Source organism: Rhinoderma darwinii, chromosome 3 (assembly GCF_050947455.1).
Source record: "Rhinoderma darwinii isolate aRhiDar2 chromosome 3, aRhiDar2.hap1, whole genome shotgun sequence".
NCBI lineage: Eukaryota > Metazoa > Chordata > Amphibia > Anura > Rhinodermatidae > Rhinoderma > Rhinoderma darwinii.
The window spans coordinates 298,766,741-298,782,450 of record NC_134689.1 but is presented as its reverse complement, the minus strand read 5'-3'; the positions used below and the strand labels follow the sequence as shown (position 1 = coordinate 298,782,450).

At 43.1% G+C, this 15,710-nt stretch overlaps 1 protein-coding gene across 1 annotated transcript in view; it reads left to right on the top strand.

Annotated features, from left to right (window-relative positions):
- Positions 1–4,968: 4,968 nt before the first annotated feature.
- LOC142748130 (ras and EF-hand domain-containing protein-like) overlaps positions 4,969–15,710 on the top strand; it is a 55,650-nt gene continuing 44,908 nt past the window's right edge. Inside the window, exon 1 of the mRNA XM_075855259.1 lies at positions 4,969–5,967. Coding sequence (XP_075711374.1) covers positions 5,654–5,967 — 314 coding nt within the window. The 5' untranslated portion in view covers positions 4,969–5,653. The remainder of the gene's footprint in view (positions 5,968–15,710) is intronic.

Genomic DNA, 15,710 nt, shown 5'->3' with positions numbered 1-15,710 from the left:
TTGGTCTTGCACGTGGGTGGGAATGACTTGGGTGTCCGCCCTTTTCGTGAGTTGGTGCGGGATATTAAACACGATATGTTGTGTTTGTGGGTTTCTTATCCCAGGTTGGTAATTGTGTGGTCGGACATTGTCCCAAGAAAACATTGGCGGCTGGCTAGGTCAGTGGAAAGAGTCAATAAGGCTCGCATTAAGGTTAATCGCGCGGTGTCCCGATTTGTAGCCAAAAACGGGGGCATTTGCGTTCGGCACAGGGACTTGGAGTCAGGAGTGGGGAACTACTGGAGGAGCGATGGGGTTCATTTGACCGAGGTTGGGATTGATCTGTGGAGCTTGGCAATAGCAGAAGGAATTGAAAGGGCGGTGGTGGTGTGGCGGAACTCACAGACTTAAGGTGGTCAAGGCCTGTTTCGCTGTGGCGGGGGGAGTCCTTGAGGCCAGTCAGTACAAAATTGGTGGGGGGGGGTCGCATCGGGGGTATGCGTCCCCCAAAAAAGGTACATGGTTGAAGACTTCATCAGGTGTTATCCCTTTGAAGTGGTCTTCTGGTGGAAGGTATATCACTCGAAGGCTTCATCGGGTGTTATCCCTTTGAAGTGGACTTCTAGTGGTCGGTATAGCACTTGAAGGCTTCATCGGGTGTTATCCCTTTGAAGTGGACTTCTGGTGGTTGGAGCCATCTGCAGAGGTGAGCGGTGCCTCCGAGCTGGTTTACGGCTGGAGGTAATTGGTGGTTTGCAGATGGCTAACTCGAGGTGTGTAAAAAAGGAATATCTAAAATGGCTTCAAGGACTGCCCCTGCTCGGTCTAATGTTAACGTTAAATTGTTATTTATGATTCTGACCCATGTTGGGTCATGTGAATTATTAGGAGGAATTCTCTGGTGGATTCCTAATTAGTTATCCGAACGTTTCGGATTTAATTTGTTTTAAAACGGTGAAATTAATAAAACGGCTGCTGTGGCCATTTCACATCCAACCTCGGTGTCACGTGTCTTTTTCCTAAAGGTGGGGGTGGAGGGATTGGTAGGGATAAGGGAAGGTGCACTAACACATGACTCTACTTAGGCAGGTCATGAGAGGTGTGCTTAGCCTTCCAACATGAGCCTCCAATTGCTGCTACAGAAAACAAATATATGGATATTAGAACAAAACATGTACATTATACGTGTATAATTTTATTTTTAATAGCAAAACATATCTATATCAATCCTGACAACAGCGCCTTAGGTTCCTTTTGACATTTACACCTAACATGTTGACAAACGTGTTCTGAGTACAGACTTTACCTGCTCTCTGTCATAAAAACAAATAAATTGAATTACCGCAGTTGCTCTGTAGAATACTTTGCCATGACCAAACCCTGAAGAGTTAGGGTATGTTCACACGCTGAGAGGCAGTTACGTGTGAAAAGACAGACTGTTAACAGCTGCCTCGTTTCACACGTAAAAGCTCCTCCTCGTAATTTACGAGGCGTCTGAGACGCTCGTAAACCTTGAGCCGTGCTTCATTGATTTCAATGAAGAACGGCTCAAATTACGTGGCAAAGAAGTGCCCTGCACTTCTTTGCCGAGGCAGTAAATTTACGGGTCGTCGTTTGACAGCTGTCAAACGACGACTCGTAAATAACAGGTCGTCTGCACAGTACGTCGGCAAACCCATTCAAATGAATGGGCAGATGTTTGCCGACGTATTGTAGCCATATTTTCAGACGTAAAACGAGGCATAATACGCCTCGTATACGTCTGAAATTTGGCCGTGTGAACATACCCTAAGGCCCTTTCACATTACATTTGAGCATTCTGTTTAACGTCAGTTTGTGTTTTTTTTTTCCTTTTCAAACAGGCGGATCCATAGGTTTTCAATAATGGTTAAAAGTATCTGTTTGCCTCCATTTTCCAATTGCCATCAAGATCCAGTTTTTCAACAGGACAATCAGACACGGTCTTATTTTTCTGTCCTGTTGAACAGCCAGATCCTGGCGGATCAGTTTTTCTGTACAATTCAAGTCTATGGCAATAGGATATGCATCCCTTTGCACCACATTCAGTTTGACGTCCATATTTTTTTTACATAAAAAAAACCAACAGGAGGTTTTAAGAGGCTGCTAAATGTGATGTGAACCTAGTCTTATAAATACAAATATCATTAGGGTATTTCTTCTGAACATTTATTTATATAAGAACGCAATAAACATCAGGGACAATTAAAAAATGGGGCTTCATGCATACGGCCGTATGATATCCATTATGCATTGAGCCGCAATAGGGCTTCCATGGAGATACGTGGGGCCTTAAGCCCTCTTGGACACGACGGAGTGCCACTCGGGACGTTTTTCACGGCATCCGAGTGGATAGTTTTCACGGACCCATTCTCTTCAGTTGGTGAATAACAGACCTGACTCTCCGATACGTGGTAAAGATAGAACATGTCCTATCCTTCCACGGATCAGGGACGGGACTTGGGTGACAAACACATTAGATTTCAAAGAGGAATATAAAGGTTCTTTTGTATGGAATCATGCATACATATGGCACCCAACTGTGCCTTTACAGCAACACACGGAGGCTGTGCAGCTCTGTACTCGAGGGCCGTATGGCCTCCATGCACTGCTCTTTAGGTTCCTTGCACACGACTCTGCTGTGTGCATGGGGCCTAAATATTATTTTAACTTTAAAACAGGGAAAATGCTAGGAGCTCTGCTTCCCCATAGGCATCTGTGTGGGAAGCTTAGATTGTCACTGTTTAGCCCCATTGGAGATACAATAGTATATTATGCTTTATCAAAACATGTTATTCAGCTTTCCACTTGAATTGGGTGATTCGAGAGATAAATTACATTTAAAAAGTCTCTTTTTGTAACTATGATCACTGTCCAGTACTGTCGTATAAGATTATCCAATATTAAGGTTGTCATACACATTAAACAACTGTCGGCCGAATGCTCGTTCAGCTGACAGTTATTATCAGAATTACCCCATAAACATGCACGCTCAGCTGTACCTGCATGTTTACGTCACTCGGGGAGAGGGGAATAAGCCACAGCCGGGCACCTCTGGCAGGGGTTTATCTCCCATGGGAACAAAGGATCGGCCATGTTGGATTTTAGCATCTGCTGTCGGGAGTCAGGTCACTCCCAAATTGATGGTTAAGAATTTAAATTATCTCCCATGAATGAAAGTATTGTTCCAGTCTTAACAGAACGTTTTAATGAATGGCATGATGTCACTACTCAGCGATCACTTTGTGTAAGCAGGTCTCATTGACTGGAAACACCACATATGAATCTGACAGGCATTGGGGGAGGGGATGGTACGGTTTATTTACATACATGTGCCATTGACATGGAATATGTACTTATGGATGAGACAGATGTAAATAAAACAAATGCTGCACTCCCCGAGACAACATTTGGGGGCCTATCAAACACAAGAGAAAAAGTCGGAAAACTACAGCAAAGGAGAAAAGCAGCAGTTGCTTATAGCAACCAATCAAATTAGCCTTTTCATTTTCTTAGGTAGTTTGAACAGTAAAAGCAGTGAATTCATTGGTGACTATGGACAACAAGTGTCCACAAGCCCCTTACACAAGTATGCCAAATTTAGGTTCACTTGAATTGCTGGAGTCCGGGTCTTGTGGTCATAATACAACTTAAAGAGGCTCTGTCACCACATTATAAGTGCCCGATCTCCTACAGAAGGAGATGGGCGCTATAAAGTAGCTGACAGCAGTGCTTTTTATTTAGAAAAACAATCTATTTTTACCACTTTATGAGCGATTTTTAGCTTTATGCTGAGTTTCTCAATGCCCATGTGGGCGTGTTTTTACTTTAGACCAAGTGGGCGTTGTACAGAGTAGTGTATGACGCTGACCAATCAGTGACCAATCAGCCTCATACACTTCTCTCCATTCATTTACACTGCACTAGCGATATAACTATATCGCTATGTGCAGCCACATACACAAACATTACTACAGTGTCCTGATAATGAATAAACAACCCTACCAGCCTGGACGTCATGTGTATTCAGAATCCTGATACTTCTGAATCTTTTCTGTGAGATTTCCAGCAAGACAAACGTAATCTCGTTTACATCGTAATCTCGCGAGATTACGTTTGCCTTGCTGGAAATCTCAGAGAAACGATACAGAAGTGTCAGGCTTCTGAATACACATGACGTCCAGGCTGGAGGTAATGTATATTCACTGTCAGGACACTGCAGTAATGTTATAGTGTGTTTATGTAGCTGCACATAATGATATAACTATATCGCTAGTGCAGTGTAAATCAATGGAGAGAAGTGCATGACGCTGATTGGTCACTGATTGGTCAGCGTCATACACTCCTCTGTACAACGCCCACTTGGTCTAAAGTAAAAACAGGCCCACTTGGGCATTAAGAAAGCTCATTAGCATAAATCTAAAAATCGCTCATAAAGTGGTGAAAATAGATAGTTTTTCTAAATAAAAAGCATTACTGTCACATTACATTACAGCGCCCATCGATGTAGGAAATGGGCACTTATAATGTGGTGACAGTCTCTTTAATTGAGGCCTTCCAGTTTTCCTTTGCACAATTTTTTTAAATACACTTATAAATGTGAACGATGGTTATATATTCATGGAGAGCCCCACAACCCACAATAGTACGGCACCAGTGAGAGGTACCGCACCGCGATGGCGTCAGGACGGGAGTGCGGCTGCTAATGTCACACCGCTGCTCTAAGGGCGGAGATCAGATAGACCTATTAGCTATTTAACCCATTCTATGCCACAATGATGATGGCAGAATAGAGGAGGTAGATTAAATAGGAGGATGTGCTTTTGTGAGCATAGGGACTCCATTGAAGGACACTAGGGCTGTCTTAGTATAGCCAGTTGCCAAAATATTACAATGTGAAAAAATAAATAAAACGATTCCTGTCCTGCTTAATTTACAAATTGTATTCCGCTACGTCACGTGTTTCATAGCTCTGAGGTAAAGCTGCAGGTGTGGTAGCAAATATATTGCTGTGCTATGAAAGGTATGTCTTCTTGGGAAACCGCACAGATGTAATAAACTATGAGGAACCAGACACGAGTGAGGTGATTGTTATGTGCCTGTTACATGAGGGAGGAGGCGGCTGCGGTGAGGTGCGGGCCGCTCTGTGCCTCAGGACACGCTGAGGTGTATGGGGAGGAGCTGCACGGACGATGAGGGACTCCGAGGAGGGGACGTAACAAATTCACAAGTTCTCATCACATATCATGGACTTTCCTATAAGAATGTGTTGTTGGCCAGCCAGCTGGATCTTCTCCTTCATGTGATATGCGGAAAGTTACACCGTTGGGATCAACTTGGAATATTATTCTAACGAATCATCGACTTCCTGACGCGATCCCGTTACTGCAGCCAGTGACGGCACAAGACTGTAATCAGGATCGTCCATAACTTCTGCTCATCACATACCTATACATCGTAACAGCACAGTGCCAGTAACACTGACCAGGTGTAATCTACAACAACCCCCATATTGTCAGAGTGGCACCTGCCCAGGTAGCAGAACCCCATAGGAACAGGCTGTACCATAGTAACACATTGGGGGAGTGTAAAGGAATTTAGTCCAGACGCACTTTTTCGGACAGATTGTTACTCTCTGCCACAGTGTCCGCAGCTGATGGGCTCAGCACCTGACCTCTCCCAGCTCCGGAGCTTGTTCGCCGCCTGTGATGTGAACGGCTCCGGGTTAGTGGAGCTGGAGGACTTCGCTACAGTGTGTACGGATCTCGGGCTCCAGTCCCACCTGGTGCGTCCTCTGTTTCGTAGACTGGATGTGGATGGAGATGGGTTAATAGATTTCCAGGATTTCTGCGCCAGATTCGAGGAGGTCTCCGAAGCCCTCAACTTGTCCGCTTATCAGCCGTCTGAGCCGCCGCCTGCTTGGGAGGAGCTGGAGGGGAGGCTGGGGGGAGAGACTCGGCACCTGACCAGGTACATCACTGTGTGCATGATAGAGCCTTCACTAACTTATTATATGTTATTATCATGTAGTGTGTACAGGACACATGCGGCATTCATGTCGTTATCAGGTGGGATATTATCATAGGAGGAGGCATGCTGCCCTCACATCTATGTTATACATAACATGTGGGGTGTACAGGGCAGCTTCTCCCCTCACATGTATGCAGCTGGGCCTACCCTCCATCTATAGTATATAGAACATGGCAAACATGGTAGTTATCACTGAACACAAGATGTTATCAATAAGATCTAATCGGTTATTTGTGAGTTAACCTGTTAAGCCGGGTTCACATGGCGCGTTTTTGTCGCGTTATAGCATGTATTCCTGTTTTGGTAGATGAGCTCCCGTGTCTCAATGAAAGTTCACCAACCAAAACAAAAAACGCACCATGTGAACCCAGCCTCATACGTAGACCCTAGTGACAAGTGATTGGCTCCACAGTCACCTCCAAATGGAGATATCATCTTGCTTTACCATTGAGGTCCATTATTGTGCCAGAGCCTGGGGCCACCAGAGGAGTCACTGGTACTCTGGTGGGCAACATGCTCTCCTGACCCACATTATTATCATGTGGGGTGTATAAGACAAATGCTTACCTTACATACACGTCACTGTTACTGGATGCGCATTTCCCACCCATGCTTGTCATTCTCACTGGAAGCACGCGCCTCCCTCGCCTACATGTCCTTATCACTGGACGCAGCCGCCTCCCGCTCGTTCATGTCCTTATCACTGGACGCATGCACCTCCCTCGCCTACATGTCATTATCACTGGACGCACGCGCCTCTATCGCGTACATGTCCTTATCACTGGACGCAGCCGCCTCCCGCTCGTTCATGTCCTTCTCACTGGACGCATACACCTCCCTCGCCTACATGTCATTATCACTGGACGCACCTCCCTCGCCTACATGTCATTATCACTGGACGCACGCACCTCCCTCGCCTACATGTCATTATCACTGGACGCACCTCCCTCGCCTACATGTCATTATCACTGGACGCACGCACCTCCCTCGCCTACATGTCATTATCACTGGACGCACGCGCCTTCCTCGCGTACATGATATGATCACGACGCACGCGCCTCCCTCGCCTACATGTCATTATCACTGGACGCACCTCCCTCGCCTACATGTCATTATCACTGGACGCACGCACCTCCCTCGCCTACATGTCATTATCACTGGACGCACGCGCCTTCCTCGCGTACATGATATGATCACGACGCACGCGCCTCCCTCGCCTACATGTTATTATCACTGGACTCGCGCTTTGAATGGAGCAGCACACATGGTGGACAGACGCTCCATTCAATGTCCTCCTTACTGCGGTCGAGCAGTGAGTAGGAACAGTGGGTTCGGGAACCCCTGGTCCCATGATCGGTGGTTTCCCAGTGGCAGGTCCCCAACTGAACAGAAAATGATCACCTATCCTATGGATAGGGGATAACTTTTGATTCTGGTTCAACCCCTTCAAGAATGGTAAGCAAGACTGATATAAAATGACACTTGTATCTACAAATTATTTGTCTCTATAACATTGAAAGACCTGAACCTAGGATAGTATTTGCAGGCAGTTAGGATGTGGTGCAATGACCGCTTTCTGCAGTAATGTAGCGCCCTCCAGACATGAGACGTTATAAGTATTCTGTATCCCCTGTCACTAAATAATGAAGACCGTTCTGATATACAGATGATGCAAGTCAATATTTGCTATGAGGGGATTGTCTTCTGCTTTACAGAGAAGGTCTCTCGTTTTATTGTGTTTGTATACTCTTGTACTCTTGGCATCTTGGTCTGATTTAGATTTGTTCTTATTTAAATGGATCAGGTTTTTTGTAATATGTCAATTTTAGGCACTTTTTTGTTTAGATAAATACTGTTAAAGACCAAATAGATGCTGGTTTTTTTTGTTTGGTTTTTTTACACTTGAGAAATTGCATCTAGTCAGTTTTAGTCTTATCTATAACATGGGTTACACTATCAAATGTCTGACTCAAAACAACTTGGATAAAAAGGGTGAACAGTCTCATTAATGGAAAAACCATCCCAAAAATTTCACTTTTCGATTATTCTAGATTTTGAATTTATGTCTCAAGTAAATATAATTAGTGAATATATAAATAAGAACCACTTTCATCAAACTTTTGATATGTCTTAGAGAATTATCAAAAGTTTGGATTGCTGAAACGAAGGTGCAGCAGCGCTTTGCTCCTTTGGCTGTGATCGGCGCTCACCGTCGGGCTGAAGATGGCTTACTTAGAACGTCTGTGTAAGCCATCTTCAGTTTGACAGGGAGCTCTGGTCACAGTCTCAACAAAGTGCTCACCTGAGTGCTTCTGGACCTTCGTTTCGGCAACGGTGGGGGTCTCTGCACCTGAACCGTCACTGATCCAAACATTTGATATGTCTCTGACACATCAAAAGTTAGATGAAAGTGAAGTTACTCTTTAAGTGAATTTTAAAGGGGTATTCCCATCGCAGACATTTGTGTCGTCTCAACAGGATATGGCAAAAATGTCTATGGGACCTGCACCGATCTCTTGAACCCGGACACCTGTTTTACCTTCTTTTGCTGGTCTCCGGCCACTGAGTTATGAGGTGGCCAGGTTTTCTGGAAACAGCCGGCGCGTTTTGCTACACTATTTCCAGATATGCTATCGAAGTGAATGGGAGTTACGGAAAAATCATAGCACAGCGAGCTACGTGGTTCCCGTAAATCCGATTCACTTCTATGGGAGTTCCGGAAACAGCGTATTAAAGTGCGTTCAGTGGTTTCTGGAAAAAGGCCAACTCATTGGGACCCAAATCTATCGGACAGTTATGGCACATCCTAGGGGCATGCCATAAATGTCCGAGATGGGAATACCCGTTTAACTCCTTAGTAACGTAACTAATTTTAATAACTTTTTCCCCCCCTCTGTGTTTCAGCACGCAACTTTTTTTTTCTTGACTTGTAGCTTTTATAGAAGCCATTTCGGGATGCATATAATGTATTAAATAACTTTTATACTTTTTATCTTTTGGAAAAGGGGAATGAAAAAACCCCCAGCAATTTCCTCAATATGTAGAACACCCTTGAAACTCCCTGCCTCCGACATCCATTTTCACGCACTGACTTGTCTATAATGGCGTCACATGACAGGTCTTGAGCGGCAGAGATCTACAGGGCCTGGTAGGTGTGGGAACGAAGTCTAGTCTATTATAAACTTTATTATTTTGCTATTTAGGGGAGCTTCAGGGTGTTCTCAGATTTGGCAGGCTCTGTTTACACTTATCCCTGCATTTGCAGTTTGATCCACCATACGGCGGATGTCTCATTATACCGGATGAAAAACGTTGCATGCAACGTTTTCTTGTTCAGCAAAATGAGACGTCAGACTCAATTCACACTTATCTGTAGACATCAGAGTTTGACCATCCATGCAATGAACAAATTATGTGCTGAAGTCTGCGTTACCATAGATACCCCGACCATTTACATTTTATATATAGATCTATTCTAAATAAATAAAAGTTACCAGTACCATACTGTAATTTAATTACTTATCTTGTACCGTTTCTGAGTTATAGCCTGTATTCAAGCCCAGGGCTGCATTCACATTTCTATTTGTTGCTATTGCAAACAGTTGACATTTCACCTATTAAGCCAGCAATACCTGGTGGTAGTGGGTGAAAAATAATTTCTATATAACCTATAATTGTCTTCTTAGTCGGCTCTTTAGCTTGAGTATTCAGTTTTTGTGTTCCCACACCGTATGCTAATGAGCAGAAAGTCAAATCTTTGTTTGAAAAGAGTCAAATCTTCATTCCTCAAGTCTTTTTGAGTTTGCCCCGCCTCCTTACTTTTGATTGAATGTTTGCCGACCGTTATTTACAGTCGGAGGAGGAGTTTAGGAGAGGGGATAACGGCAATTAACTTTTTATAGCGGCGGCCAGTGGGGGATAAGTAAAGTTCAATATGTGAAATGCAGGTGACAGGTTCCCTTTAACAGCTTGTTTGCGCTCTATAATGAGGTGTGATAGTTTTTCCTACTTCCTTTTTCCTACTTCCAATTACTGTACGTCAGGTGTAAAATTCTCCAAATCACCATGAAATGCTGGTAAATCTCAGCTCAGAAACTAGCAGAACTATGAATGCAGCTCTGGACTATAATACAGGATGTAAAGCTACAGTCGTTCGAGCATGCTAATTTTGGCGGGACCAGTGAACTATTTAATTTGTATGGGGGTGTCCCGACTCTCCACCAACGGTAGACAACGGGGGAGAGAAGGATCAGGCAAGTTGGATTTTCACATGCCCGATCATTTGTCCTTTGTTCACAGCACAGGCTTATGTGTTCCCCCCATTAAAAACCTATATGGGGTAGTTGGGAGGAATATCTGTCAGTTGAATGAGTGTTTGACCAACCGTTTTCAGAAGTATATGTGGCTAGATTTAGTCTGGATCAGTACAAGGTAGTTTAGATTGTGTGTGTGTGTGTGTGTGTGTGTGTGTGTGTGTGTGTATGTATATATATATATATATATATATATATATATACACACTACCGTTCAAAAGTTTGGGGTCACCCAGACAATTTTGTGTTTTCCATGAAAACTCACACTTATATTTATCAAATGAATTGCAAAATGACTAGAAAATATAGTCAAGACATTGACAAGGTTAGAAATAATGATTTTTATTTGAAAAAATAATTATCTCCTTCAAACTTTGCTTTCGTCAAAGAATGCTCCATTTGCAGCAATTACATCATTGCAGACCTTTGGCATTCTAGCTGTTAATTTGCTGAGGTAATCGGGAGAAATTTCACCCCATGCTTCCAGAAGCCCCTCCCACAAGTTGGATTGGCTTGATGGGCACTTCTTGCGTACCATACGGTCAAGCTGCTCCCACAACAGCTCTATGGGGTTGAGATCTGGTGACTACGCTGGCCACTCCATTACAGATAGAATACCAGCTGCCTGCTTCTTCCCTAAATAGTTCTTGCATAATTTGGAGGTGTGCTTTGGGTGATTGTCCTGTTGTAGGATGAAATTGGCTCCAATCAAGCGCTGTCCAGAGGGTATGGCATGGCGTTGCAAAATGGAGTGATAGCCTTCCTTATTCAAAATCCCTTTTACCTTGTACAAATCTCCCACTTTACCAGCACCAAAGCAACCCCAGACCATCACATTACCTCCACCATGCTTGACAGATGGCGTCAGGCACTCTTCCAGCATCTTTTTCAGTTGTTCTGCGTCTCACAAATGTTCTTCTGTGTGATCCAAACACCTCAAACTTCGATTCGTCTGTCCATAACACTTTTTTCCAATCTTCCTCTGTCCAATGTCTGTGTGCTTTTGCCCATATTAATTTTTTCCTTTTATTAGCCAGTCTCAGATATGGCTTTTTCTTTGCCACTCTGCCCTGAAGGCCAGCATTCCGGAGTCGCCTCTTTACTGTAGACATTGACACTGGCGTTTTGCGGGTACTATTTAATGAAGCTGCCAGTTGAGGACCTGTGAGGCGTCTATTTCTCAAACTAGAGACTCTAATGTACTTGTCTTGTTGCTCAGTTGTGCAGCGGGGCCTCCCACTTCTCTTTCTACTCTGGTTAGAGCCTGTGTGTGCTGTCCTCTGAAGGGAGTAGTACACACCGTTGTAGGAAATCTTCAGTTTCTTGGCAATTTCTCGCATGGAATAGCCTTCATTTCTAAGAACAAGAATAGACTGTCGAGTTTCACATGAAAGCTCTCTTTTTCTAGCCGTTTTGAGAGTTTAATCGAACCCACAAATGTAATGCTCCAGAATCTCAACTAGCTCAAAGGAAGGTCAGTTTTATAGCTCCTCTAAACAGCAAAACGGTTTACAGCGGTGCTAACATAATTCCACAAGGGTTTTCAAGTGTTTTCTAATCATCCATTAGCCTTCTAACACAGTTAGCAAACACAATGTACCATTAGAACACTGGAGTGATGGTTGCTGGAAATGGGCCTCTATACACCTATGAAGATATTGCATTAAAACCAGACGTTTGCAGCTAGAATAGTCATTTAGCACATTAACAATGTATAGAGTGTATTTCTGATTAATTTAATGTTATCTTCATTGGAAAAAAACGGTGCTTTTCTTGCAAAAATAAGGAAATTTGTAAGTGACCCTAAACTTTTGAACGGTAGTGTATGTACAGTCCAATTGTAGATGAACACAGCACTCCACACAGCTATAAATTAGGCCATGTGCACGTTGCCAAGGATGAATCGGTTCCCCAACTTGAATGCATAAAAACCATAGGACAAAATAACGGCACCAGGACTTCCAGATAGATGAAAAAAGGGTGGATTTATTCACCTCAAGTGAGCAGTGACGTTTCGGTTCGTCACAGAACCTTTCTCAAGCTGTGCAACACTACATACATTGTCAGATATAAATAGGAGGTACATCCAATAATTAACATAAAACCAATTGATGTACAATTTGGAAAAGTCAAGTGTATACATAGAGATTTCAACCCATACTGTGGAACAGTTCCGTAAAGTGCATAAGTACAGACGTACATTCATATCCCAAGTGTAATGTACATGAATACATAATATATAAAAAAACAATCTACTGTGCTTTAATTAGCAATTAGGCTAATCAATGAAAGATGCAGAGGCCAATCTACAAAGTATAATTCTATATAGATCACATCTGAAAACATACATTACCAATGTGTTGCACACCTTGAGACAGTAGCGTTCGCGCGCGCCTACTGCGCATGCTCAAAGATGGCGCCAAGACCGGAAGTAGTCTGTGGAACGCAGACAGTGAAAGAATCGCCACTGCGCATGCGCCTGATTGGAACTTGCGTTTCAGCCCATTTGCGCATGCGCGGGCTGCGTATATACAGTATCAAAGTGCTACAAACCTGAGAAATTCAGAATTTACACACATATTGAACTAATGCAGTAGAGAAAATACTGCATAGATGACAGTGTGTGACAAATGGTACAACAGTGCAAAAAATCTACCTTCAAATGGCACCGTGATTAATACTCAGTTGAGAACATATAGCTCCACTAAATAGACTTCACTATAAATCAATTTAAGTGTGAAGATCATCCCATATGGGATTTCACACTCGATCCACACCGATACTCTCTAGAGGATACATCTATATATAGAAGATTGATTACGTCTAAAAAAGAGTAACTAAATCCACATGTACCGTATATCTATATGAAAATAGTGTATATATAGAGACAAATATTTGTACCATGAATTTATACAGGGTTGAAGAACACTAAAATGGTGAACATACACTTTAATCACTAGTGTTACTTTAGTAGTTAGTAAAATCAGACCGCACTTACAACTACAATAATATGGTTACCAGTTTTAATGTGATATCCGTCATATGGTACCTATGTTTTTAACTCGTTAGATGTCATTTTACAACTGTTTTCTGTGCCTTTTGTGGCTAAAGGTCCACTCTAGGTCTGTACTTTTATTTCAAGAGGACTTGACCGAAAAATGCAACTCTATTCATAACCATAGATAAATATTAGCTTTTTTTAGTCCAATGACATGTTAAAAGTGTAGCAGTTTTCAGGATTGATATCCGTGTAATATAGCATCATCTTCCTATATTTCAGCCAACAGTCCCTCAGTAAAGCGTACCTGTCGTTTCAGGAGATTTTCAGAATGAGCGGTCATATGTGTGGACATGTGGAATAACCCTATTTCTGGCCATTATATGACTTTTATATGTCATTTTTGAGCGGTTTCTTCTTCTGCAGGCTCTAAGGCCTAGTTCACACTGTGGTTTTTTTGACAGTCAGAAAAAATCTGCCTCAAAATTCCATCAGGGATTTTGAGACAGATTATTAATTGCCAGCGTTTTTGGACGCTTTTTTGTTGTTGCATTTTTTGCCCGCGGACATTGAATGTAATCAAAACAAAAAAATGCTCCAAACGTGCACCACTGTTTTTTTTTCTGGCTCCGGTTGCTTTCGACGGGAGGTCAGAGGCGGAAGGCGCTTGAATCAAGAGAATGTTGCTTTCTTTTTTCTGCGAGCAGCCGGAAGCCGATAGGGGGGAAGAAAAGCCTCTGCCTCCCTTTGAAATAAATGGGGGGCAATTTGGGACATTTCTCGGCGCTGATTCAACTTGCCAAAATCAGCACCAAAAAACTATGTGTGAACTAATTGTCATTTGTCCCTGAACTCTGCTCCAGTGGGGGTGCAAACTAGTTGTCATGATGTCTCCCATACACCGCACACAAAAAGCGAATTCTGCTCTCCTATCACTCTGTAGCTCACCCTCAGAAGCAGCATGAAGGACCTCATACAGCAGTACTGAGCAGTGTAGCTATGAATCCACTACTGGGGTGAGATAGAACACTATGGGTATGTTCACACAGGGCAGATACGCTGCATAAAAGCGCACAGCTTATCCGCCCTGGGCGCCGCAGGGAATTCCGGTAAAAAAACTGCACCAAATCGTGCTGCGGTTTTTCAGCTGGAGTGTCTGCTGCAGAAAACTGCACATAAAAAAGTTTAATACTTACATAGCTACGGCGACGTGTCCTTCTGCAGGCCGACATCCTTGGATGACTTTTTCACACATGTGACCACTGCAGCCTGTGAATGGCTGCAGTGGTCACATGGGAAGAAACATCATCCCAGGAGGCCGGCCTGGACAAAAAAAAAACACAGAATTTTGGGTAAGTACAAGATTTTTTTCTTCTGAGTTGCGTTCCAGAAAGTTTTGTATATTCATTTGTACTATTGACTAATGGAAAGTTTGTTGAAATCACACTGACTTAATCTTTTTGGCTGCTTACTTAAACAATTTGACATTTGGTATTAGATATTCTTAACTGGTTTTGCAGTGCCCTTAAGTGATGTAGGATTATGTTCCCTGAAAGCGGCTTGGTCATTTGACAGCGCACACATTCTCCTCCCACCTTCCTCCACTCTACCACGCGCATATTTCACTTCCATGTTTTACCTGTAAAACTAGTCCAGGAGGCTGAGTCACTGTCGTTAAATTTATATTGAAGATTTGTATGTCAGTTGTCAGTCCAACGGAATGCAAGTAAATAAATATGTGACTGATACATGAGCAAGATACACAATACTGCCTGTGTTTTCACTCTCCGTTATAATTGTTCAGAGATTTTCTTGTTCAATTTTCTAATTGCAGACACTTGATAAAGTTGTTCTCCACATTAAGGGCATATTCAGACGAACGTGTTATACATCCATTTGCTGTCCGTTAAAAAAAAAGGACAGCACACGGACCCATTCAATTCAACGGGGCTGTTCACACAGCCATTGTTATAATGAACTCTGAAGGGCCCGTGGAAAAATAGGACATGTCCTATTTTCGTCCATTTTCACGGATCCCTCAATAGATTCAAGTCTATGAGGGATCCGTGCAAACAAGTCCTGCACTGGTGCGACTCGGACTTTAAAAAAAACCACCTGTTTTACATGTCCGAGTTTACACTCATTTGTCTGAATAAGCCCTGGGTTCACATGGTGCCTTTTTGTTGCATTTTTTTTAGCCTGCATTTTTTGTTGATGATCAACTCCAGTGGAGAGACATGGAAGTTTATTCACCAAACCAAAAACATGCATACTAAAAACGCACCTTGTGAACCTAGCCTCAGGCCTTATTCAGACAACCGTGTCGGTCCGTGATATACGGACCGTGTGTCGGCCGTATTTCCCGGACCGAC